We start from the raw sequence: 25,408 nt of genomic DNA, 5'->3' as shown, positions 1-25,408 counted from the left end.
GAGTGTATCAATGAAATCAAAGATTGGATAGCCAGAAATGTACTTATATGTATTAATATAAATAATGTACTAATTATTGGACCAAAAACCTCTAAAAATAAGCAGCTAAAATATAATTTGACTCTCGATGGATGTACTGTTGCGTCATCTTCTAAAGTAAAGAACTTATGTGGTGTCATATGTGATACCAATCTGTCCAAGTTTGTAGAACAGCTTTCTTCCACCCCAAAAACACCGCTAAGTTACGACACATGCTCTCTGTTCCTGATGCCGAAAACGATTATTGTAATGCATTACTGGGAGGATGTCCAGCAAGTTCAATAAATAAACTTCAAAATGTAGCTGCTAGAGTGGTGACTACAACCAAGAAATATGATCACAGGCCAATTATATCGTTGTTACATTCATTGGGTACCTGTTAAATTGCATATTAATTAATTCATTCTGTTAACTACATACAAAGCTTTGAATGGTCTAGCTCCATGGTACTTAAGCGACCTTCTGACTTATTTTGGCTTATTAATAATTATTCCAAGAATATCATAATCCAAAAAAGGTCAGTCTTTTTCATTTTTGGCTCTTAAACTATGGAATAGTCTCCTTAACACTGTTCGGGATGCAGACACACTCACTCAGTTTAAGTCTAGAGTAAAGACTCATATACTTTTCCAGGCATACACCTAATTTATCCATCAACTCACAATTAGGCTGCTTTAGTTTGGTCTGCCAGAACCAGATACATCTATCATGGTCTATAACTCTGTATAAAATTGAATGGCATCTATGCTAATATTATTCAATTTGTTTCCATGTCTCAACCTTGGGATTCAGATCCAGCTCCATTCCTGCGTGGTGTTAGTGATGACGAAAAACTACAGCCAGTGCTAGCCAGACATCACTTCAGTCTTTTGACTTCAGAGGATGAACTGATGCCAACTCCAACTGTAAGACATCGGATACTTCATATGCCACTGCCTGAACCTTGGACTTAGGATGGACCCTACCAAACCTCACCGGAATGACCTGACGGTTGAACTGCGATGCACCTCATTGATCTCTGCCTGCATCACCTTTGTCTATTGATGGACTACACTCATGTAATGGAATACATAGACTAGATCATTTAATTGCCAACAAAAGTCTTCATTAGCAAACTAACAAAGGTCAATGCAACTATGTGAACTTCTGCAGTTAATCCAGGATGGACTTCAAAGATATTAGTCATTAATCATGAAGTTCATAAAAAAATTTTTTTATTTAAACACTGGACCATAACGCATGAACTTGCACTGCAAACAAATAACTAATATTGCCATTATATTTATGTTGTTTAGCCAGAGGGGAACTGGCCCCCACAGTGCCTGGTTTCTCCCAAGGTAATTTTTTCTTCATTAACCAACATCTTATGGAGTTTTGTGTTCCTTGCCACGGTCGCCTTCAGCTTTCTTACAGGGGTTCTAACTGCAATGAATATAATATTATTACATTTTTATACATAATTTACAATCATAGTTAATCAAACTGCACAATGATCACACTAAGACTTTATAGATATTAGTTTCATTTATTTTAATTTTTTTGTTAATGCATGATTTCCTGTAAAGCTGCTTTGAAAGGATGTGTGTTGTGAAAAGAACAATACAAATACAAATTGCATGACTTGAAGCCTTCCCATTGTTACCTCATTATTAGTTAATTTGTTTCACCTGCTTCACTGATTTCCCCCCTCATTTTCTTTCCTATTTAACTCTTAACATTTTGTTTTTTGTCTTGTGCCAATTCGTTGTGGTTTATCACCCTGTTAAGTTCTCCTGTGTGTCGGTTCCAGCCTGGCGCATCAAACCCAGTCTGTCCTGTAGTGTTCTGCTCTGGACTTTTCCCCTTCAGGGTTGCTTTTGTTTGTTGGTTGGTTGGTTTTTATTAAAATAAAGGCATCTCACTTTCTACAAGTCTTTGCCCTCTATTCAACTGAACCTTGACAGTGGGTACAGGGTATCAATGTATCCCAACTGAGGCTGAGAGAGTTAGCACAGTTTCAGGCACCCCACTTAAAAAAGCTTTTTCGAATGGTCTTTTATTGAAGACCAATAAACCCTTTTCACAGACTGTGAAAATGCATTTCCACCTTATTTAGCAATGTAAATATATGTAGAAAATATATTATTTTGTTTAAATCTATAACATTATATTTTGTATTATATTACCCTGAAATAAGTTTTCAAAAAGAATTTGCCACAACTCCCATGAGGTTTCTAATACAGCTGCTGAGGGAGTAAAAGTAATTTGGCATCTTTCATTTTTCTCCTTTTGTAAAGCTGTGAAAGCGCAAAAGTGGATTTTTTTTTTTTTCTTTTGCTGTTGGAGCAAAAGGGTAAGCAAAATGTATATTTGATGTGGTTCCCCATTCACCATTATACAATTTTACCCAGCTATCATTCACTCCAACATTCTATATGTGGAAAACAACAGATTCTGATGCATTGGACTGTGGATATTGTAAATAAAATCCATTCTTTATTGGAATTTAATTAACCTCATTTGCAAGTTTTCCTTGAAAATTTGTTTGCGCACCTTACACACAAAATAAATGTTAATTTCATCAAATATGGCATAAAATAATGCACATGATCTTTGCTATTATAACCGCAGTATTGTTTTTGAAGATTTAGTCTGAAATATTCCCCCTGATAGAATGACTCTGAATGCATCTCTGAACCAGCTGTTAAAGAAGGCATACACTATGGGATTACAAGTAGAATTATAATATCCAACCCAATAAAACAAATCAAACAACACTGGTGATACAGAGTAGCCAATGAACGGATCAATAATATTACAAAGAAAAAAAGGAATCCAGAGAAACATAAACACCCCCATGATGATAGCTAATGTCTTAGTAGCTTTTCCCTCTTTTTTTAAATGACTGTTAGTGCTCTGGATGGCCTTCACCTGTCTTTGAGCCACATGTAATATTTTCAGGTAAACACAGAGCATAACAAAAGCAGGAATATAAAAACAGATCAGTGACATTATTATAGCTCCCTCTTTACTTTGAAACAAAATGCATCTACCATCACAATCAATATTTTCATAGTAAAAATCTTCAACACCTAGAATATTAAGCTCCAGGAATATCATGCTAAACCCCAAAGTAGCTGAAACAATCCAGCAAATAATAATCATGACAAGAGTTGCAGTTGATGTCATTTTACTATGATATTGTAAAGGATGACATATGGCATAATATCTCTCTAAAGCAATGATACAGAGATTTAGAATTGAAGCGGTGCTTATTGTCACATCCAGACTGCTGTGTATTTTACAGAACAAATCTCCCAGATACCAGCAAGTCTCAACCGAGCGCACCATGCTGGGAGGCATCACAACTCCTCCTACAAGCAAGTCGGCCACAGCCAGAGACAGGATGAGGTAGTTGGTTGGTGTGTGCAGCTGCTTGAAATGAATGACAGTTATAATCACCAACAGGTTTCCTATAATTGTGACAATTGAAGAGACAATGAAAAGAATGTAGAGTAATATTCGAGTTTCCAAAGGATAGACAAGCTTCTGACAAGAGGTGTTACTAAACTCAAAACAAAGAAAGGGCTTTTCCAGGATTCCATTCTGACTGATGTTGATTTGGGTGTCCATTTGCAGAATTCAAAGGAGGCTCCTTGTTTGAAACAATGAATTGCACAAAGTTAATTGCAGCCTTTAACAAACATTCTCCGGTTAAATTTAACAGTCTCTAACAGTAAATTACATGTTTAAACTGATGGATTGTAAAAGTGACAGATTGACTCTAGTTGTTCTACATTTTACTTTTCCATTTCCAGGTCCTGTCAAATCATTGCAAATTATTTCCTGTTCTTACCTTTCCTCTTTTAAAGATGTAGAGTTACTTCATGGAGTAGAGAGGCCACATTTATAGCCCAGTTGTGTCATAGCAACCATACTCCTATCAAGTCACACAGCATTGAAGCTCCCGAGGAAACCTTCTCTTCCCAACGGTCGAAAGCATACAAGTAGAAGAGCAAGGACCATGGTTCCATGGTGTGCCAGGTGAAACACCAAAAATATTTCTCTGCTCTGCCTGATGATGATTCTTTGCTTTTACTATATAATGTTAATTTCAATAATGAAGCCGCACCTTCTGCTCACGAAGATGGGTCCTCAGGACGATCCAGAAATTGTTGTTTATGAGCCTTTTTGAGTACTCAGCCACCGCCTCCAGCTGGCCGCAAACCAAATGGGCCCTCCATCTGCTGCCGCTGCTTTCCGGGGAGGCCCAGCTTGCAGCGTAGCAACTACCAGCTGAGGACCACCTGGACTATGTCAAGCTGAAGATCGCTGTCCTGCAATGGGTTGGCCATAGTCCCGAACAACACCTTCAGCGATTCAGCTCCCTCACAACGTCGACCGCCCAGTCACGTTTGCCCAGCAGCTTTGTTATGCGTGCCAGGGTCCAGTGCCATCGCCCCACATTGGTGAATGACGACGTTCAGCTGGCCGAAGCCCACATGGCGGCCTATCCGGAAGCTGGCGAACAGCAGTTCAGCTCTCTCTCCCTCTTGCTTCTCCTACTCCTCTTGTCCACACCTCTTTTCCCTCTTGCCCTATACCCACTCCCGGAAATGACCCAAACCGGCGCCCTGCCTTCGCGGGCTGCACAATGTGCCAGCCCCTTCCCCACCCCCTCCATCGTCCTTACAGGTTGATGTCTCCACCGCAACAGGTGCAGCCGGGAAGCCTGGGCCAGCCTGTCGGAGTGTCGGTGGGCTGAGACGTATCCAAAACCTGCATCCAGTTATGGAGGTGGAGACGTGGATTTGGGTCTCTGACATACCACGGACTGCTCCCGATCGAGCAGGGACGTAAAAATTAAGGGGCATACAATAGATTCCAAGCCCTGGATTCTGGTTGTCTGGGCCGGTCTGTCGGAGTGTCAGTGGGCCGAGACGTGTCCAAAACCGGCGTCCAGTAATGGAGGGTCATACACTATGAGTTTTCCTCTATAACTGGCTCTAAAATATCAAATATTTACATATTTTGGCTTAATGGAATAATTTCACTGTCTGTCCAATTTAATTAACATTTTTTGACTCCAGAGTAACTGCATCGTCTCCATACTGTCTTACGTCAGCGTGGTTCATTTTTTATTTTATAAAATTTTTTGGGTGAAATGGGTGTATGTGTGAAAGCGACCACTGTCATATTTTTTTTAAATCGTTTAACACATGTGTTAAGTTCACAGAAATGTAAACATTGTGTCCAGGTTGGTTTTACTTTGTTTTTTTGTTTTTTCAAAAAAGAACAAAAAAAAGGTATTTGATTAAATGATCTAAAAAAAATTTTTTGTGTGAATTGCATTCTTATTGTAATTTTGAATAATTTAATAGATCTAGCCTAAATGAAAATACCTGTCACGTCATTAACCTATTAACATAACGGCAATTTATTAAAGCACAGGACAGGGGAAACAACACCCATCCTCAGTTCACTGGTCTCTCCCTCTGGCTGGAGAGTGTGAGAAAGAAAAATTAATTACTGTTCGCATTGTCAATAGAACTGTTACTTTACCATGTTTTTAGAACACAAATGTGGCTACAATCATACAATTCATTAAATATAAAATATGTTCATATTCCATTAACAGTAATTAATCATTACTAAAATTTTTCACAACCACATGAAAAGAACAAGCCTGCGCTTTAAAATGGCATGCAAGCGGTAATAAACAAAACACTACACAGCTTGTTATTAAAACTCTGTATATTTCTAAATCAACATCACATTACAGCATTAAAACTCTCCAGCTACCAATATTGACCCAGAATTTCACTCAGTATGTCTCATTTTCACTCTTTTGTGCACAGCCCTTTGAAGAAAAACCTGTTTCTCTAAAATTCAAGCCCATCAGGTCGAAATGGAAAGACAGGGCACACCTATGACTATTGCGTAATGGCATCACTAATCTGCAAAACTCAAATGAATTAATAAAAAACAAAAATATATATTTTCCCATTTACTGGCAAGGGGTAATAAAATAACAATAATATTAATAAAAATAAATGTGATAGATATAAAATTAATTAATTCTTCCAAATACTTCCAAGATTCACAAAATCAATAATTTAACAAAAATTATTTGTAAAAAACCTGATTATACATGTTATCCCAATATGATTTGAGAAGAAAATAATTTTTTGTACAAAGGATTTAACTATAACAAATTTTCTTATTGGATTAAAGTTTGACCTGATAATAGTGGAAAACCCCTAAATATATTATTTAATTTCATAAACGTTTTTATTGTTTGTTTGTTTTTATGATAGTTACGGTTTATTTCAAGGTATAAATTAGATTTTGGGTCCTAAAAATGTTAATATTGATAATAGTGAATATATGATTAAAAAACATTTAAAAAAAATGGACATTAAAATTGTCCTAATTGGAAAATAATTGGTCTTCTTGTTAATCCTATGGCCTGTCAAGAGATTTGTTGATGGATTTTAATCAAGAGTGAATGTTTGAAATATGATTTCAAATATGATCATTTTGTGAGACATTTGATATAGAAGAAATAAGATTGGACAAGGAAATTCACAGTAGAGTACATAGTATTCCATAACTCCACACATGTATTTCATACTCTGTACATATTCTATGCATTGGACTGTAGATATTTAAATAAGAGCATTCTTTTTTTACAAAAATGTTTTCATTTTGGCAGGTTTTTAGAATGTCACATTTCATGTGTGTGTGTGTGTGTGTGTGTGTGTGTGTGTGTGTGTGTGTGTATTTATCACTTTGTGGGGACCAAATGTCCCCATAAGGATAGTAAAACCCGAAATTTTTGACCTTGTGGGGACATTTTGTCGGTCCCCATGAGGAAAACAGCTTATAAATCATACTAAATTATGTTTTTTGAAAATGTAAAAATGCAGAAAGTTTTCTGTGAGGGTTAGGTTTAGGGGTAGGGTTAGTTTTAGGGGATATAATATAATGTTTGTACAGTATAAAAACCATTATGTCTATGGAAAGTCCCCATAAAACATGGAAACACTATGTGTGTGTGTGTGTGTGTGTGTGTGTGTGTGTGTGTGTGTGTGTGTGTGTGTGTGTGTGTGTGTGTGTATGTGTGAGAGAGACAGAAGGCCCATTACAATAAATACTTCAAAATATGTGAATTGATGATGCTCCCAAAACAATAATAAAAGAAGTCGATCAATCTCACTGTATAACTACACTTCCCGTCACTCCCGGCCCTGATCACTGTGTTATTGTTCGCACCTGTCTGTCATTTTGTCATTACCGTGTCTGTTTATTTAAACCCCGCTGTTTCCCCCTCCCTTTGTCGTTCATTGCCGTTTTCATGTCCATGCCTTACGTTTGTGTTAGCGCTAAGTCAGTGGCCTCTCTCTCTGTTCATGTTCCCTGCTCGTTCTAGGATACCCTGCTGTTTGTCTGTTTCGAGGTTACCCTGCCCTGCGTGGATGTTCGCTCCTTGCACCCTGTTTGTATGCTGTCTAGTGTTTTAGTTTCTTTTCCCATCTTGGACCCTTTTGTTTGTTCCTGTGTTTATATTCTTTTGTGTAGCCACAAATAAAGCCGCATTTGGATCCACACCCCTGTCTGCCTTCTCCTGCTTCACACTCACAACAAAAGCGCAATGGAGGAAGTCAAACCTCACAAATTGCTAGACAGCACAAACATTATGAAGAGCACTGACAAGGTAAACAGAAGACAACTGTCCCATGCATCAACTACAAGGCCTTTTAAATTCGCATCATCACCCTTACAAAAATGTATAATTTTTTACTGTGGAAACAGTGGCAGAAATGTAAAAGTCAAAGCATACATTAGTTTTACACAAGATGTACAGTGTGTGATGCAAATTTCATCAGCACAGTAGGACTTCAGCCATATATTGTATATTCACAATATACAGGGTTACAAGGGTTATTTTTTAAATGTATTCCACTACAGATTACAGAATACATGCTGTAAAATGTCATTTGTAACGTATTCTGTTAGATTACTCAAGGTCAGTTACTGAATTCTAAATACTTTGGATTAATTCTTCAGCACTGGTGGATTTTTTCACTTGTTTTGACTATAAAAACTCTACCAGTACAGTAAGACAAAATACACATGTTAAAAATACATTCTCTGAAAAATCTAAATATCTTTCTGCCCTAATATCAAAGGTTTCACATCTTGAGTAAAAGGGTCATGATCTCCGCATGCAGGGTGTTGGCGTCTTCGCCGTGCACTGAGGTAAAGCGGACGCTGGAGAAAGGGAGCGGTCCTGGCCAACCAGCGCGACGGGTTGGGAAGTGAAAATCCATGCGTCCAAGCTCTGTGCGAAGGGCACTAAGGGGACAATCGTTTTTGACGGACCTGGCGAGACTTCGCAGCAGGGCAGAGCATCGGGAGGACGCACACCCGGCAGGGGTGCGTGAGGAGGATGTCTCGTGTAGGCTGAGGAGGGGGTCCTGTGTAGGTGTCCTCTGGACACGTCAGAACCGGCCAGCCAGGGGGAAGCAGTCGTGGGTCTGGAGGCGGGAGGTCCACATCCGGGGTGCTGGGACTGTTGAAGTGTGGCACCGGGTTTCAGTGAGAATGGCATTTGTGGGCCAGGTGACCCAGAGAAAGAGGACATTGCTCTTTTATTGAGAATGTGGGCAAAGGAAATAAACTGAACTGAGGATTCTCCTCCCGGCCCTCCACCGGGGGACGGAGTGGTCTGTCTTCCAGCTCCGGAGCAAATGTCTCGTTCCCTGGGTCGACCGTCTCAGAAACTCGCGGATGGTTCGTGGGGATCTATCCCTAAATCGCCTCCATCGCCAGCTAGGTCATCCTCAATCCTGCGGGAAGAAGGAACAGCGCGGGGGGGGGGGCGGATGGAGTGGCGTTCCTCTTTAAAAAGGAAATCCATGACCACAACGTTGCCATGGTAAGTTTCTCGCATTGAGAACATGAACCATCCACAAATGCTGCCTCAGTGTGATCGCTGCCCAGACACACAAGGCAGTGCCTGTGACCGTCAGGAGCGGAGAGAACTCGACCGCATCCAGGAACTACACATTGGAGGAAGGGCATCTTTATAAAGACATGTCCTGAAAGAGCTGTGTATTGCAGCTTTTAGGGAAATATTCTCTTTTAGAAGCACTGTCGAAGCACCCAGGGACAAAGCTGCACTCTTGTGCAGAGAAGGAGAAAGCCACTGATATGCGGCGAAGATCCGACAGCATATGCTCTGTAGAGATGAATGGAACAGTCAGTGAATACAGCTCGCTGATTACACAAGGAAAAATCGGAATGGACAGACGCATATTTCCCTCCCTTTATAACCGTATTTGCGGGGGTGGGACATGCAAATTCTGTCTGCCAATTTCTCATTGGCCTTATCTCAAGTTCAGAGATGCGCGAGGCTCTCAGGAGAGACCCCTAGTGTCGCATCTTCGACACAACACCGAAGTGAGCGACAGACAGGGAACAAAAAAATGACACAGTATATCAGAAAACAGGGAAATCACAGAATCTCATCAGATTTTTTCATGAGGAAAAAACGCGAACAAACGGGTCAATATGCGCTCGAGTCCTCAACCTTGCGCAAAGTATACCTGAGCCTTTAAAGTTTCATTTTATCTCTGTTTGGGAGAATGTTTTCGACTTTATTTTTAATATCATTAGTGTTATATATGCACTGTAAAAAATGTCTGTACAGAAAAAAACTTTAATTGAATAACGAGTATTAACTGTAAAATATACAGTAAAATGTCTTATATATTTTAAAGGACAATACAGTAGTTTTTACAATAACATGATTTTACTGTGTAATTAATGGTAAAAATGTACTTTGCTTAACAGGAGAGTACATGTATTTTTTACAGCAAATTATTGTTAAAATTACAGTAAAAATAATCACCGGCATTCCCACAATTCACTGCATGACCCATCCTATTTTATTATATTTTATGGGAATAGTTATGTTTCTTCTTATTTTTAATATCAGTTACGTACACTGGGGTGTTCTGTGTTTTATTTGATGTAGTTTAGTTAATGTTTACTGTATTATTTAAATTTCACCCTGATGGTGTTTAGTGTTTGTGTGAATACAACTGTGCACTGTCTCTACATGTTTTTAGGTCTCTTTCCTGGAAGAGCCACTATTGGTGAACTTCTGTCATCATGTGCACCTCTGAAATGTTTACGGTGATTAACAATACCTTATAAAGTAAAAACCTGATTTTTACAATTTCAGAAAGTTAATATCAAATTTATGACTTTTTTTTCTGTAAATCAACAGAATTTGTTTGTTTTTATACATTTACATTTATGCATTTGGCAGACGCTTTTATCCAAAGCAACTTACAATGCACTTATTACAGGGACAATCCCCCAGAGCAACCTGGAGTTAAGGGCCTTGCTCAAGGGCCCAACAGTGGCATCTTGGTGGTGCTGGGGCTTGAACCCCTGACCTTCTGGTCAGTAACCCTGAGCCTCAACCACTGAGCCACCATAGAAACAAAGTGCAAAGAACTAAAGTCGTATTTTTATTAAATGCTTTATGATTTTACTGTACTAAATCACAATTGGAATGAATATTAAAAATAGTAGTTCATAACTGTTGTGCATTTTGTTATTTATGTTCCACAATAATTTATGCAATGAATAGAGTGCACTTGGAAATATTAGAACTTGTACTTACTGTATGTTGCATTTACTGTTAAATCCACCAACCCTTTAATATATAATTCACTTGTAGATACTCTTAAATGTAACTGGATAATGTTTGTCAAAGGCTGAAATTAACTTGGTAAAATCCTTTGTTGCAGGGAGTCTCCATTGAATCCTGTTAATGGAAACCCAAATCAACATCAGTCAGAATGGAATCTTGGAAAAGCCCTTTCTTTGTTTTGAGTTTAGTAACACCTCTTGTCAGAAGTTTGTCTATCTTTTGGAAACTCGAATATTACTCTACATTCTTCTGAGTGTCTCTTCAATTGTCACCATTATAGGAAACTTGTTAGTGATCATAACTGTTATTCATTTCAAGCAGCTGCACACACCAACCAACTACCTCATCCTGTCTCTGGCTGTGGCCGACTTGCTTGTAGGAGGAGTTGTGATGCCTCCCAGCATGCTGCGCTCGGTTAAGACTTGCTGGTATCTGGGAGATTTGTTCTGTAAAATACACAGCAGTCTGGATGTGACATTGTGCACTGCTTCAATTCTGAATCTCTGTATCATTGCTTTAGAGAGATATTATGCCATATGTCATACTTTACAATATCATACTAAAATGACATCAACTTCAACTCTTGTCATGATTATTATTTGCTGGATTGTTTCAGCTACTTTGGGGTTTACGTGATATTCCTGGAGCTTAATATTCTAGGCGTTGAACATTTTTACTATGACAATATTAAATGTGACGGAAGGTGCACATTTGTTCAGAGTAAAGAGGCAATTATCATAATGTCACTGATCTGTTTTTATATTCCTGCTTTTGTCATGCTCTGTGTGTACCTGAAAATATTACATACAGCTCAGAGACAGGTGAAGGCCATCCAGAGCACTAACAATCAATTTAAGAAAGGGGGAAAAGCCACCAAGACTTTAACGATCATAATGGGGGTGTTTCTGTCTTTCTGGATTCCTTTTTTTCTTTGTAATATTATTGATCCGTTCATTGGCTACTCTGTATCACCAGTGTTGTTTGATTTGTTTTATTGGGTTGGATATTATAATTCCACTTGTAATCCCATAGTGTATGCCTTCTTTCATAGCTGGTTCAGACAAGCCTTCAAAGTAATTCTATCTGGTAAAATATTTCAGACTAATTCTTCAAAAACAATACTTCTCTAGTGACACTAATGCAAATGCATTTATTGATGCCATATTTTCTGACTGACTTTGGTGACCATCGATAGATTTAGCAGTATTTATTGACAAAATAAACATTTATTTTGTATATGCTTTCTTAGCAGACCATTCTTACACAAGTGGAAATCAAGGTTGTATTTTAAGAATCATGTGTGTGTAATAAGTACCTGCGTTAATAAGTGCTGTATGTCTTGACTTTCAGCATGTTCTGCATGGTCAGAACTCGAAGATCTTTTCCCCACAGATACACTCAAACATTTCAAAATATACAAATGGACATTTATTTTCTCATATTGAATCTGTAATATTCACCATATGTGTGAAGTGCGGGAATTTATCATAAAATGAGAAACCATTCACTTGTGATTACATCAAAAGCCCTTTCATCCTTAATTTCCTGAAACTTATTCTAAGCACTTCCAATACTGTTCTTTTTAGTGTCTGGCAAATACATATGTTTCTATCAACAATTTTTTCCAGATATTCACTCTTAATTCTTTATTGTCTCTCTTGACAGACCGATTAATAAAACACTTTCAGTATATTACAGTCAGAATATATTCTAGAATATTCTACAGTAAAAATATTATAACTAGCCCTATAGAAATCCATAAAATCCAATATATCCAGTGCAAACACAAAATGCAACTTAATAATTATGTTAATTATTAATTAATTTCAAATATGTAGCCAAACAACTTAGAGATCAACTTGTATAATTGTGTTCCTCGGTCACAACGGAAAGCCATTTCTGGACTCCTGATGTGCCATAGTGTATGTGTGTTAATTGGAACTGTAAATGCCAGATGTTAGTGTCACACACACACACACACACATATACACAATTTTTTTTTGCATTGCATGGTTTGATAATCCTGTTGTGGCGTTACAAATTAAGCAAACTACTAGTATCAAATATGCACTTTTATGTGCTTTTGTGTCTGTGATTGATTCATCAAAATCTTACTACAACCAGGTAACCAAAGGCAGCAAACATGTATATTATCAAGTTATATTGTAAGTTTTCTAAGGTTCTAAAATATGCATACCTTCTTTCATTCAGTTGAATTGCTTTTGGGTCCAAGTGGTACTGTTCATTTAAGTGGTGACTGGGCTTTCCAGCCCACTCCCTTCCTGGACCTCAGAGGACACCACTGAATGTACAGTAATTGAGTATTGTGGAGGAAATAGCAAAACTTGACATGCATGATAATGCAAACCACGCATTAAGTACACATGACAAACATGAAAGAGTGCTGCAGAGATAGCACATTTGGTGTCAGGATCCAGTCACCTTTGTCAGTCAGATTTATTGTGGTAACAAGATCCTGACACGTGTGTTCTATGTCTCTGTGTGAGCACATGGCTGTGGTTATTTTCCTGGCCGTGTGCTCTTCTGTCTAGTCTGTGTCTCATGTTCATAGCATGGTGTCTGGTTCCTGACTCTTCAGTCTGGTTTGGTCTTGTTTCTGAGTCAGAATCCAGACACTCATGCTCCATGTCTTGTCTTTTTTTTGAGCAAATGGACAATGATGGCTTAATTGCCATGTTCTCTTTTTGTCCAACCTGTTGTGTTTGTTTTGAGCACATGGTCCTTAAGTTGTTTGCCATGTGCTCTCCTTGTCCTGATCCAACAACAGTTGCTGCAAAGAACCATTGAAGACTTCCTGTTCCGGTTGCTTCCAGCACGCTGCACAAGCAAGCTGCACAAGTCTGTGTTTGTAGCTTGCTAGCCTGCTTAGCATTGCTTATTCATGCTTATTCACATTCATCATTTTATCCTTTGCCATTTTACCACTACCATCTAGTAATTTGGCACACAGTCTTAATAGTGATAGTATTTGACTAACTGGGGCTCAGGTCAGGAAGCAGACTAGTGGTTAATTCGAGCTTCTGCTATCTGCCTTGAGATGTCACGCAGGTTACCTAAACTACAACACATAGAGACTGTATCACCTACTGTAGATAACATATAGAGACTGTGTCTATTCTCCAAACTACCAAAAACAGACACCTTACTAAATAATTTAGAAACATTTTATTAAGGTCAAACTTGGAAAAAAAGATAAACATCATATAAAAGTAGGGCTACTAAACATTAGATCTCTTTCTACCAAAGCACTAGTTATTAGTATAATGAATCTACTCGCCCAGTAGACTCGTCTGAAGGGTTGAGGTGTTGCTACAATTTATACTGAAGTCCTTTGAACTAATAATGCTTAATGTGACACTGTCAGATATAAATAAAATATCTCTGTCATCTTTTTCCCTTACTACAGTATATAGATCACCCGGGTTTCCTTGGTGAATTAGAAACTTTTCGGTCAGATCTAGTAGTTAATGTTGATAGACTTCAACATTCACATAGATAATGAAAATTACACATTGGGATAAGCATTTATCAATATTCTCAACTCTCTTGGAGTCATGAATGTGACAGGACCAACGCATTGCCATACTCATATACTAGACTGCACTCAGAGTTACAAATGACTTGCTCGTATCATCTGATTATGGCTGTATTTCTCCTCTAGTGTTTTTAGATCTTATTGATGCCTTTAACACGATAGATCACAACATTCTCTTGAATGGATGGAGAATTATGTTGCAATTAGTGGACTTGCAATAGCATGGTTTAACTCTTTCCCCGCCAAACACGGAATTTTCCGTGTTTTATGAAAAAACGCTTCCCCGCCAAACACGGAATTTTCCGGGTTTCCGTGTTTTAGGTGTTATACGGTAAGGAAGACCCCTCCGCATGTTTTGAAAGAGTACGCAACTCTTTGATCAAAGAAACAGACTGTGATCGTCTCAAACATGAAGAAGTGGAGTATGAGAAGCTCAAAATATCAGACATAAACATGCCTTTTTATCAGCTTTTTGTCTGAAATGTTGTTTTTTGACAAAACCGACCTCTGTTCAAGTCGCAATAAAAAAAGAACAAATGAAGATAAAATAAAATCGTTTTTTTTTTTGCCTAAAAGCAGAGGCTCAGATCTTTATTGTGATATATAGCAGCTTCATATATTCATGGAAGAAAATATTCTGTGGGCCATTAAAGTTTAGCGAAAATCGTCAAAAACCCTGGCGGTGGCTGGCAACATTTTTTAAAAACGCTGGCATCCTATTTATCAAACCGCTACCACATTGCATGTGTAAACGAGGAATTGTCAAATCAAACAAAAGTAAAGTATGGAGTGCCACAGGGATCAGTTTTAGGGCCTCTGCTTTTCACTTTATATATGCTTCCTCTGGGAGATATTATCAGGAATCATGTAATAAGTTTCCACTGTTATGTTGACAATACCCAATTTTCTAAACCCAAAGAAAATTCACAATTCTCCAAATTAATTAATGAGTGTATCAATGAAATCAAAGATTGGATAGCCAGAAATGTACTTATATGTATTAATATAAATAATGTACTAATTATTGGACCAAAAACCTCTAAAAATAAGCAGCTAAAATATAATTTGACTCTCGATGGATGTACTGTTGCGTCATCTTCTAAAGTAAAGAACTTATGTGGTGTCATATGTGATACCAATCTGTCCAAGTTTGTAGAACAGCTTTCTTCCACCCCAAAAACACCGCTAAGTTACGACACATGCTCTCTGTTCCTGATGCCGAAAACGATTATTGTAATGCATTACTGGGAGGATGTCCAGCAAGTTCAATAAATAAACTTCAAAATGTAGATGCCAGAGTGGTGACTACAACCAAGAAATATGATCACAGGCCAATTATATCGTTGTTACATTCATTCTGTTAACTACATACAACGCTTTGAATGGTCTAGCTCCATGGTACTTAAGCGACCTTCTGACTTATTTTGGCTTATTAATAATTATTCCAAGAATATCATAATCCAAAAAAGGTCAGTCTTTTTCATTTTTGGCTCTTAAACTATGGAATAGTCTCCTTAACACTGTTCGGGATGCAGACACACTCACTCAGTTTAAGTCTAGAGTAAAGACTCATATACTTTTCCAGGCATACACCTAATTTATCCATCCATCCATCCATCCATCTTCAACCGCTTATCCGAAGTCGGGTCGCGGGGGCAGCTGCTCCAGCAGGGGGCCCCAAACTTCCCTATCCCGAGCCACATTAACCAGCTCTGACTGGGCGACCCCGAGATGCTCCCAGGCCAGTGTGGAGATGTAATCTCTCCACCTAGTCCTGGGTCTTCCCCGAGGCCTCCTCCCAGCTGGACGTGCCTGAAACACCTCCCTAGGGAGGCGGCCAGGGGCATCCTTACCAGATGCCCAAACCACCTCAACTGACTCCTTTCAACGCAAAGGAGCAGCTGCTCTACTCCGAGCTCCTCACGGATGACTGAGCTCCTCACCCTATCTCTAAGGGAGAAGCCCGCCACCCTTCTGAGGAAGCCCATTTCGCCGCTTGTACTCACGACCTAGTTCTTCTCGGGTCATGACCCAACCTTCATGACCATAGGTGAGGGTAGGAACGAAAATTGACCGGTAGATCGAGAGCTTTGCCTTCGGCTCAGCTCTCTTTCGCGGACAACGGTGCGATAGAGCGAGTGCAATACCGCCCCTGCTGCCCCGATTCTCCCGCCAACCTCCCGCTCCATTGTCCCCTCACTCGTGAACAAGACCCCGAGGTACTTGAACTCCTTCACTTGGGGCAAAACCTCATTCCCTACCTGAGTACGCACTCCATCGGTTTCCTGCTGAGAACCATGGCCTCAGATTTAGAGGTGCTAATCCTCATCCCAGCTGCTTCACACTCGACTGCCAGCTTATCCAGTGAGAGCTGAAGGTCACGGACCGATGATGACATGAAGACAACATCATCTGCAAAAAGCAGCCATGAGATCCCCAGCCCACCGAACCAAGCACACCTTCCCCACCTCGACTACGCTCGATATCCTGTCCATGAATATCACAAACAGGATTGGTGACAAAGCTTAGCCTTGGCGGAGACCAACCCCACATGGAATGAACTCGACTTTGTGCCGAGGACCCGACACAGCCCTCGCTTTGGACGCACAGGGATTGGATCGCCCTAAGAAGGGACCCCCCACCCTGCACTCTCAAGAGCACCTCCCACAGTCTCTCCCGGGGACCCGGTCATACGCTTCTCCAGATCCACAAAACACATGTAGACCGGATGGGCATACTCCCAGGCCCCCTCCAGGATCCTTGCGAGAGTAAAGATCTGGTCCGGCTGCTCCACCGACCAGGACTAAAACCGCATTGTTCCTTCTTCAATCTGAGGTTCGACAATCGGCCGAACCCTCCTCTCCAGCACCTTGGAGTAAACTTTACCAGGGAGGCTGAGAAGTGTGATACCCCTGTAGTTGGCACACACTCTCTGATCCCCCTTTTTGAAGAGGGGAACCACCACCCCGTTCTGCCACTCCTTAGGTACTGTCCCAGATTTCCACGCAATGTTGAAGAGGCGTGTCCCTGATTTATCCATCAACTCACAATTAGGCTGCTTTAGTTTGGTCTGCCAGAACCAGATACATCTATCATGGTCTATAACTCTGTATAAAATTGAATGGCATCTATGCTAATATTATTCAATTTGTTTCCATGTCTCAACCTTGGGATTCAGATCCAGCTCCATTCCTGCGTGGTGTCAGTGATGACGAAAAACTACAGCCAGTGCTAGCCAGACATCACTTCAGTCTTTTGACTTCAGAGGATGAACTGATGCCAACTCCAACTGTAAGACATCGGATACTTCATATGCCACTGCCTGAACCTTGGACTTAGGATGGACCCTACCAAACCTCACCGGAATGACCTGACGGTTGAACTGCGATGCACCTCATTGATCTCTGCCTGCATCACCTTTGTCTATTGATGGACTACACTCATGTAATGGAATACATAGACTAGATCATTTAATTGCCAACAAAAGTCTTCATTAGCAAACTAACAAAGGTCAGTGCAACTATGTGAACTTCTGCAGTTAATCCAGGATGGACTTCAAAGATATTAGTCATTAATCTAGTTTAGTCATTAAAAGTTCATAAAAAAATTTTTTTATTTAAACACTGGACCATAACGCATGAACTTGCACTGCAAACAAATAACTAATATTGCCATTATATTTATGTTGTTTAGCCAGAGGGAACTGGCCCCCACAGTGCCTGGTTTCTCCCAAGGTAATTTTTTCTTCATTAACCAACATCTTATGGAGTTTTGTGTTCCTTGCCACGGTCAGCCTTCAGCTATCTTACAGGGGTTCTAACTGCAATTAATATAATATTATTACATTTTTATACATAATTTACAATCATAGTTAATCAAACTGCACAATGATCACACTAAGACTTTATAGATATTAGTTTCATTTATTTTAATTTTTTTGTTAATGCATGATTTCCTGTAAAGCTGCTTTGAAAGGATGTGTGTTGTGAAAAGAACAATACAAATACAAATTGCATGACTTGAAGCCTTCCCATTGTTACCTCATTATTAGTTAATTTGTTTCACCTGCTTCACTGATTTCCCCCCTCATTTTCTTTCCTATTTAACTCCTAACATTTTGTTTTTTGTCTTGTGCCAATTCGTTGTGGTTTATCACCCTGTTAAGTTCTCCTGTGTGTTGGTTCCAGCCTGGCGCATCAAACCCAGTCTGTCCTGTAGTGTTCTGCTCTGGACTTTTCCCCTTCAGGGTTGCTTTTGTTTGTTGGTTGGTTGGTTTTTATTAAAATAAAGGCATCTCACTTTCTACAAGTCTTTGCCCTCTATTCAACTGAACCTTGACAGTGGGTACAGGGTATCAATATATCCCAACTGAGGCTGAGAGAGTTAGCACAGTTTCAGGCACCCCACTTAAAAAAGATTTTTTGGAATGGTCTTTTATTGAAGACCAATAAACCCTTTTCACAGACTGTGAAAATGCATTTCCACCTTATTTAGCAATGTAAATATATGTAGAAAATATATTATTTTGTTTAAATCTATAACATTATATTTTGTATTATATTACCCTGAAATAAGTTTTCAAAAAGAATTTGCCACAACTCCCATGAGGTTTCTAATACAGCTGCTGAGGGAGTAAAAGTAATTTGGCATCTTTCATTTTTCTCCTTTTGTAAAGCTGTGAAAGCGTAAAAGTGGATTTTTTTTTTCTTTTGCTGTTGGAGCAAAAGGGTAAGCAAAATGTATATTTGATGTGGTTCCCCATTCACCATTATACAATTTTACCCAGCTATCATTCACTCCAACATTCTATATGTGGAAAACAACAGATTCTGATGCATTGGACTGTGGATATTGTAAATAAAATCCATTCTTTATTGGAATTTAATTAACCTCATTTGCAAGTTTTCCTTGAAAATTTGTGAGCGCACCTTACACACAAAATAAATGTTAATTTCATCAAATATGGCATAAAATAATGCACATGATCTTTGCTATTATAACCGCAGTATTGTTTTTGAAGAATTAGTCTGAAATATTCCCCCTGATAGAATGACTCTGAATGCATCTCTGAACCAGCTGTTAAAGAAGGCATACACTATGGGATTACAAGTAGAATTATAATATCCAACCCAATAAAACAAATCAAACAACACTGGTGATACAGAGTAGCCAATGAACGGATCAATAAGATTACAAAGAAAAAAAGGAATCCAGAGAAACATAAACACCCCCATGATGATAGCTAATGTCTTAGTAGCTTTTCCCTCTTTTTTTAAATGACTGTTAGTGCTCTGGATGGCCTTCACCTGTCTTTGAGCCACATGTAATATTTTCAGGTAAACACAGAGCATAACAAAAGCAGGAATATAGAAACAAATCAGTGACATTAGTGTAGCTGCCTCTTTACTTTGAAACAAAATGCATCTACCATCACAATCAATATTTTCATAGTAAAAATCTTCAACACCTAGAATATTAAGCTCCAGGAATATCATGCTAAACCCCAAAGTAGCTGAAACAGTCCAACAAATAATAATCATGACAAAAGTTGCAGTTGATGTCATTTTACTATGATATTGTAAAGGATGACATATGGCATAATATCTCTCTAAAGCAATGATACAGAGATTTAGAATTGAAGCGGTGCTTATTGTCACATCCAGACTGCTGTGTATTTTACAGAACAAATCTCCCAGATACCAGCAAGTCTCAACCGAGCGCAGCATGCTGGGAGGCATCACAACTCCTCCTACAAGCAGGTCGGCCACAGCCAGAGACAGGATGAGGTAGTTGGTTGGTGTGTGCAGCTGCTTGAAATGAATGACAGTTATAATCACCAACAGGTTTCCTATAATTGTGACAATTGAAGAGACAATGAAAAGAATGTAGAGTAATATTCGAGTTTCCAAAGGATAGACAAGCTTCTGACAAGAGGTGTTACTAAACTCAAAACAAAGAAAGGGCTTTTCCAGGATTCCATTCTGACTGATGTTGATTTGGGTGTCCATTTGCAGAATTCAAAGGAGGCTCCTTGTTTGAAACAATGAATTGCACAAAGTTAATTGCAGCCTTTAACAAACATTCTCCGGTTAAATTTAACAGTCTCTAACAGTAAATTACATGTTTAAACTGATGGATTGTAAAAGTGACAGATTGACTCTAGTTGTTCTACATTTTACTTTTCCATTTCCAGGTCCTGTCAAATCATTGCAAATTATTTCCTGTTCTTACCTTTCCTCTTTTAAAGATGTAGAGTTACTTCATGGAGTAGAGAGGCCACATTTATAGCCCAGTTGTGTCATAGCAACCATTCTCCTATCAAGTCACACAGCATTGAAGCTCCCGAGGAAACCTTCTCTTCCCAACGGTCGAAAGCATACAAGTAGAAGAGCAAGGACCATGGTTCCATGGTGTGCCAGGTGAAACACCAAAAATATTTCTCTGCTCTGCCTGATGATGATTCTTTGCTTTTACTATATAATGTTAATTTCAATAATGAAGCCGCACCTTCTGCTCACGAAGATGGGTCCTCAGGACGATCCAGAAATTGTTGTTTATGAGCCTTTTGAGTACTCAGCCACCGCCTCCAGCTGGCCGCAAACCAAATGGGCCCTCCATCTGCTGCCGCTGCTTTCCGGGAGGCCCAGCTTGCAGCGTAGCAACTACCAGCTGAGGACCACCTGGACTATGTCAAGCTGAAGATCGCTGTCCTGCAATGGGTTGGCCATAGTCCCGAACAACACCTTCAGCGATTCAGCTCCCTCACAACGTCGACCGCCCAGTCACGTTTGCCCAGCAGCTTTGTTATGCGTGCCAGGGTCCAGTGCCATCGCCCCACATTGGTGAATGACGACGTTCAGCTGGCCGAAGCCCACATGGCGGCCTATCCGGAAGCTGGCGAACAGCAGTTCAGCTCTCTCTCCCTCTTGCTTCTCCTACTCCTCTTGTCCACACCTCTTTTCCCTCTTGCCCTATACCCACTCCCGGAAATGACCCAAACCGGCGCCCTGCCTTCGCGGGCTGCACAATGTGCCAGCCCCTTCCCCACCCCTCCATCGTCCTTACAGGTTGATGTCTCCACCGCAACAGGTGCAGCCGGGAAGCCTGGGCCAGCCTGTCGGAGTGTCGGTGGGCTGAGACGTATCCAAAACCTGCATCCAGTTATGGAGGTGGAGACGTGGATTTGGGTCTCTGACATACCACGGACTGCTCCCGATCGAGCAGGGACGTAAAAATTAAGGGGCATACAATAGATTCCAAGCCCTGGATTCTGGTTGTCTGGGCCGGTCTGTCGGAGTGTCAGTGGGCCGAGACGTGTCCAAAACCAGCGTCCAGTAATGGAGGGTCATACACTATGAGTTTTCCTCTATAACTGGCTCTAAAATATCAAATATTTACATATTTTGGCTTAATGGAATAATTTCACTGTCTGTCCAATTTAATTAACATTTTTTGACTCCAGAGTAACTGCATCGTCTCCATACTGTCTTACGTCAGCGTGGTTCATTTTTTATTTTATTAAATTTTTGGGTGAAATGGGTGTATGTGTGAAAGCGACCACTGTCATATTTTTTTAAATCGTTTAACACATGTGTTAAGTTCACAGAAATGTAAACATTGTGTCCAGGTTGGTTTTACTTTGTTTTTTGTTTTTTCAAAAAGAACAAAAAAAGGTATTTGATTAAATGATCTAAAAAAAATTTTTTGTGTGAATTGCATTCTTATTGTAATTTTGAATAATTTAATAGATCTAGCCTAAATGAAAATACCTGTCACGTCATTAACCTATTAACATAACGGCAATTTATTAAAGCACAGGACAGGGGAAACAACACCCATCCTCAGTTCACTGGTCTCTCCCTCTGGCTGGAGAGTGTGAGAAAGAAAAATGAATTACTGTTCGCATTGTCAATAGAACTGTTACTTTACCATGTTTTTAGAACACAAATGTGGCTACAATCATACAATTCATTAAATATAAAATATGTTCATATTCCATTAACAGTAATTAATCAATACTAAAATTTTTCACAACCACATGAAAAGAACAAGCCTGCGCTTTAAAATGGCATGCAAGCGGTAATAAACAAAACACTACACAGCTTGTTATTAAAACTCTGTATATTTCTAAATCAACATCACATTACAGCATTAAAACTCTCCAGCTACCAATATTGACCCAGAATTTCACTCAGTATGTCTCATTTTCACTCTTTTGTGCACAGCCCTTTGAAGAAAAACCTGTTTCTCTAAAATTCAAGCCCATCAGGTCGAAATGGAAAGACAGGGCACACCTATGACTATTGCGTAATGGCATCACTAATCTGCAAAACTCAAATGAATTAATAAAAAACAAAAATATATATTTTCCCATTTACTAGCAAGGGGTAATAAAATAACAATAATATTAATAAAAATAAATGTGATAGATATAAAATTAATTAATTCTTCCAAATACGTCCAAGATTCACAAAATCAATAATTTAACAAAAATTATTTGTAAAAAACCTGATTATACATGTTATCCCAGTATGATTTGAGAAGAAAATAATTTTTTGTACAAAGGATTTAACTAGAACAAATTTTCTTATTGGATTAAAGTTTGACCTGATAATAGTGGAAAACCCCTAAATATATTATTTAATTTCATAAATGTTTTTATTGTTTGTTTGTTTTTATGATAGTTACGGTTTATTTCAAGGTATAAATTAGATTTTGGATCCTAAAAATGTTAATATTGATAATAGTGAATATATGATAAAAAAAAATAAAAATGGACATTAAAATTGTCCTAATTGGAAAATAATTGGTCTTCTTGTTAATCCTATGGCCTGTCAAGAGATTTGTTGATGGATTTTAATCAAGAGTGAATGTTTGAAATATGATTTCAAATATGATCATTTTGTGAGACATTTGATATAGAAGAAATAAGATTGGACAAGGAAATTCACAGTAGAGTACATAGTATTCCATAACTCCACACATGTATTTCATACTCTATACATATTCTATGCATTGGACTGTAGATATTTAAATAAGAGCATTCTTTTTTTACAAAAATGTTTTCATTATGGCAGGTTTTTAGAATGTCACATTTCATGTGTGTGTGTGTGTGTGTGTGTGTGTGTGTGTGTGTGTGTGTGTGTGTGTGTGTGTGTGTGTATGTGTGAGAGAGACAGAAGGCCCATTACAATAAATACTTCAAAATATGTGAATTGATGATGCTCCCAAAACAATATTAAAAGAAGTCGATCAATCAATGCATTTTGAATATGATTTGTTTAATTATTACAACAGTATTGTTCTTGAAGAATTAGTATGAAATACTCCTTTTGATAGAATTACTCTAAATGCATGTCTGAACCAGCTATAAAAGAAGGCATACACTATAGGATTGCAAGTGGAATTATAATATCCAACCCAAAGAAACAAATCAAACAACACTGGCGGTACAGTGTAGCCAATGAACGGATCAATAATATTACAAAGAAAAAAAGGAATCCAGAAAGACAGAAACACCCCCATGATGATCGCTAAAGTCTTGGTGGCTTTTCCCTCTTTTTTTAATTGATTGTTAGTGCTCTGGATGGCCTGCACCTGTCTCTGAGCTGTATGTAATATTTTCAAGTAGACAGAGAGCATAACAAAAGCAGGAATATAAAAACAGATCAGTGAGAATACAGCAGCTCCAGTTTTACTTTGAAATACCATGCAGCCTCCGTCACAATCAATATTCTCAAAGTAAAAATTCTCTATGCCAAGAATATTAAGCTCCATGAATATCATGCCAAACCCCAATGTAGCTGACACAGTCCAGCAAATAATAATCATGACAAGAGTTGCAGCTGATGTCATTTTACTATGATATTGTAAGGGATAGCATATGGCATAATATCTCTCTAAAGCAATGATACAGAGATTCAGAATTGAAGCAGTGCACAATGTCACATCCAGACTGCTGTGTATTTTACAGAACAAATCTCCCAGATACCAGCAAGTCTCAACCGAGCGCACCATGCTGGGAGGCATCACAACTCCTCCTACAAGCAAGTCGGCCACAGCCAGAGACAGGATGAGGTAGTTGGTTGGTGTGTGCAGCTGCTTGAAATGAATAACAGTTATGATCACTAACAAGTTTCCGATAAATGTGACAATTGAAGAGACACTCAGAAGAATGTAGAGTAATATTCGAGTTTCCAAAGGATAGACAAACTTCTGACAAGAGGTGTTACTAAACTCAAAACAAAGAAAGGGCTTTTCCAAGATTCCATTCTGACTGATGTTGATTTGGGTTTCCATTAACAGGATTCAAATTCGTCGCTTTCGAATAAAAGGGAAAAAAGAGGTTAATTGTTGACAATCTCGGATCTATTTGATATATTCCAAATATTACAGTACTCTATATGACAGAAAAAGTGTTTTTATTATAGAATTCCTCAATTATTTCCACAAATAAACAATAACATCAGTTAAGTAAAATTAACAATAACAAAAAAAACATAAGATATATTTCAATGAAATAATCAAGTAATAGCTTATTTATTTTAATCTAAAAATAACATCCAGGTTCTTACCTCTTGTTCCACAAAGTGGCAAAGTCACACTTTGGAGCAGAGAGTCCAGATTTATTATATAGCAAACTCCCAGTAGCCTTGCACCACCCTCTTGAAGTTTTCCACTTTTCTCTATCATGGACAAAAGCTTATTGGCCTTGTTTTTTTAGCACTATTTATTTATCTTGCATAAAAACAATGAGGATCTCATTAGGGTGACAGCATTAAACAGAATTTGAACAGATCAACAAATACAATTATGCTAAATACACACAAAACAAACTCAAAAACAAAGTGATGAACAGAAGCAATTAGCTAAATATACAGTGATTTACAGTCAGGTCCATAAATATTGGGACATCGACACAATTCTAATCTTTTTGGCTCTATACACCACCACAATGGATTTAAAATGAAACGAACAAGATGTGCTTTAACTGCAGAATTTCAGCTTTAATTTGAGGGTATTTACATCCAAATCAGGTGAACGGTGTAGGAATTACAACAGTTTGTATATGTGCCTCCCACTTTTTAAGGGACCAGCGTCTGGTC

At 38.7% G+C, this 25,408-nt stretch overlaps 3 protein-coding genes and 1 pseudogene across 3 annotated transcripts; 1 reads left to right on the top strand and 3 right to left on the bottom strand.

Moving 5' to 3' along the window:
- Positions 1-2,738: 2,738 nt before the first annotated feature.
- On the bottom strand, positions 2,739-3,651 carry LOC127621976 (trace amine-associated receptor 1-like). Its single transcript, XM_052095822.1, has 2 exons — positions 3,065-3,651; positions 2,739-2,811 (listed from the first exon to the last, which is right to left on the bottom strand). The coding sequence occupies exons 1-2, from the start codon at positions 3,649-3,651 to the stop codon at positions 2,739-2,741; spliced, it is 660 nt and encodes a 219-aa protein (XP_051951782.1).
- Positions 3,652-10,867: 7,216 nt separating this feature from the next.
- On the top strand, positions 10,868-11,779 carry LOC127621977 (trace amine-associated receptor 1-like; annotated as a pseudogene).
- Positions 11,780-19,297: 7,518 nt separating this feature from the next.
- On the bottom strand, positions 19,298-20,311 carry LOC127622430 (trace amine-associated receptor 1-like). Its single transcript, XM_052096537.1, has one exon. The coding sequence runs from the start codon at positions 20,309-20,311 to the stop codon at positions 19,298-19,300; it is 1,014 nt and encodes a 337-aa protein (XP_051952497.1).
- Positions 20,312-23,689: 3,378 nt separating this feature from the next.
- LOC127622429 (trace amine-associated receptor 1-like) lies at positions 23,690-24,602 on the bottom strand. Its single transcript, XM_052096536.1, has 2 exons — positions 24,016-24,602; positions 23,690-23,762 (listed from the first exon to the last, which is right to left on the bottom strand). Exons 1-2 carry the CDS (start codon positions 24,600-24,602, stop codon positions 23,690-23,692), a joined length of 660 nt encoding a protein of 219 aa, XP_051952496.1.
- Positions 24,603-25,408: the final 806 nt, after the last annotated feature.

Source organism: Xyrauchen texanus, chromosome 28 (genome assembly GCF_025860055.1).
Source record: "Xyrauchen texanus isolate HMW12.3.18 chromosome 28, RBS_HiC_50CHRs, whole genome shotgun sequence".
Taxonomy (NCBI): Eukaryota; Metazoa; Chordata; class Actinopteri; order Cypriniformes; family Catostomidae; genus Xyrauchen; species Xyrauchen texanus.
Note: the sequence above shows the minus strand (reverse complement) of the source record. Positions and strands in the feature narration are given on the sequence as shown.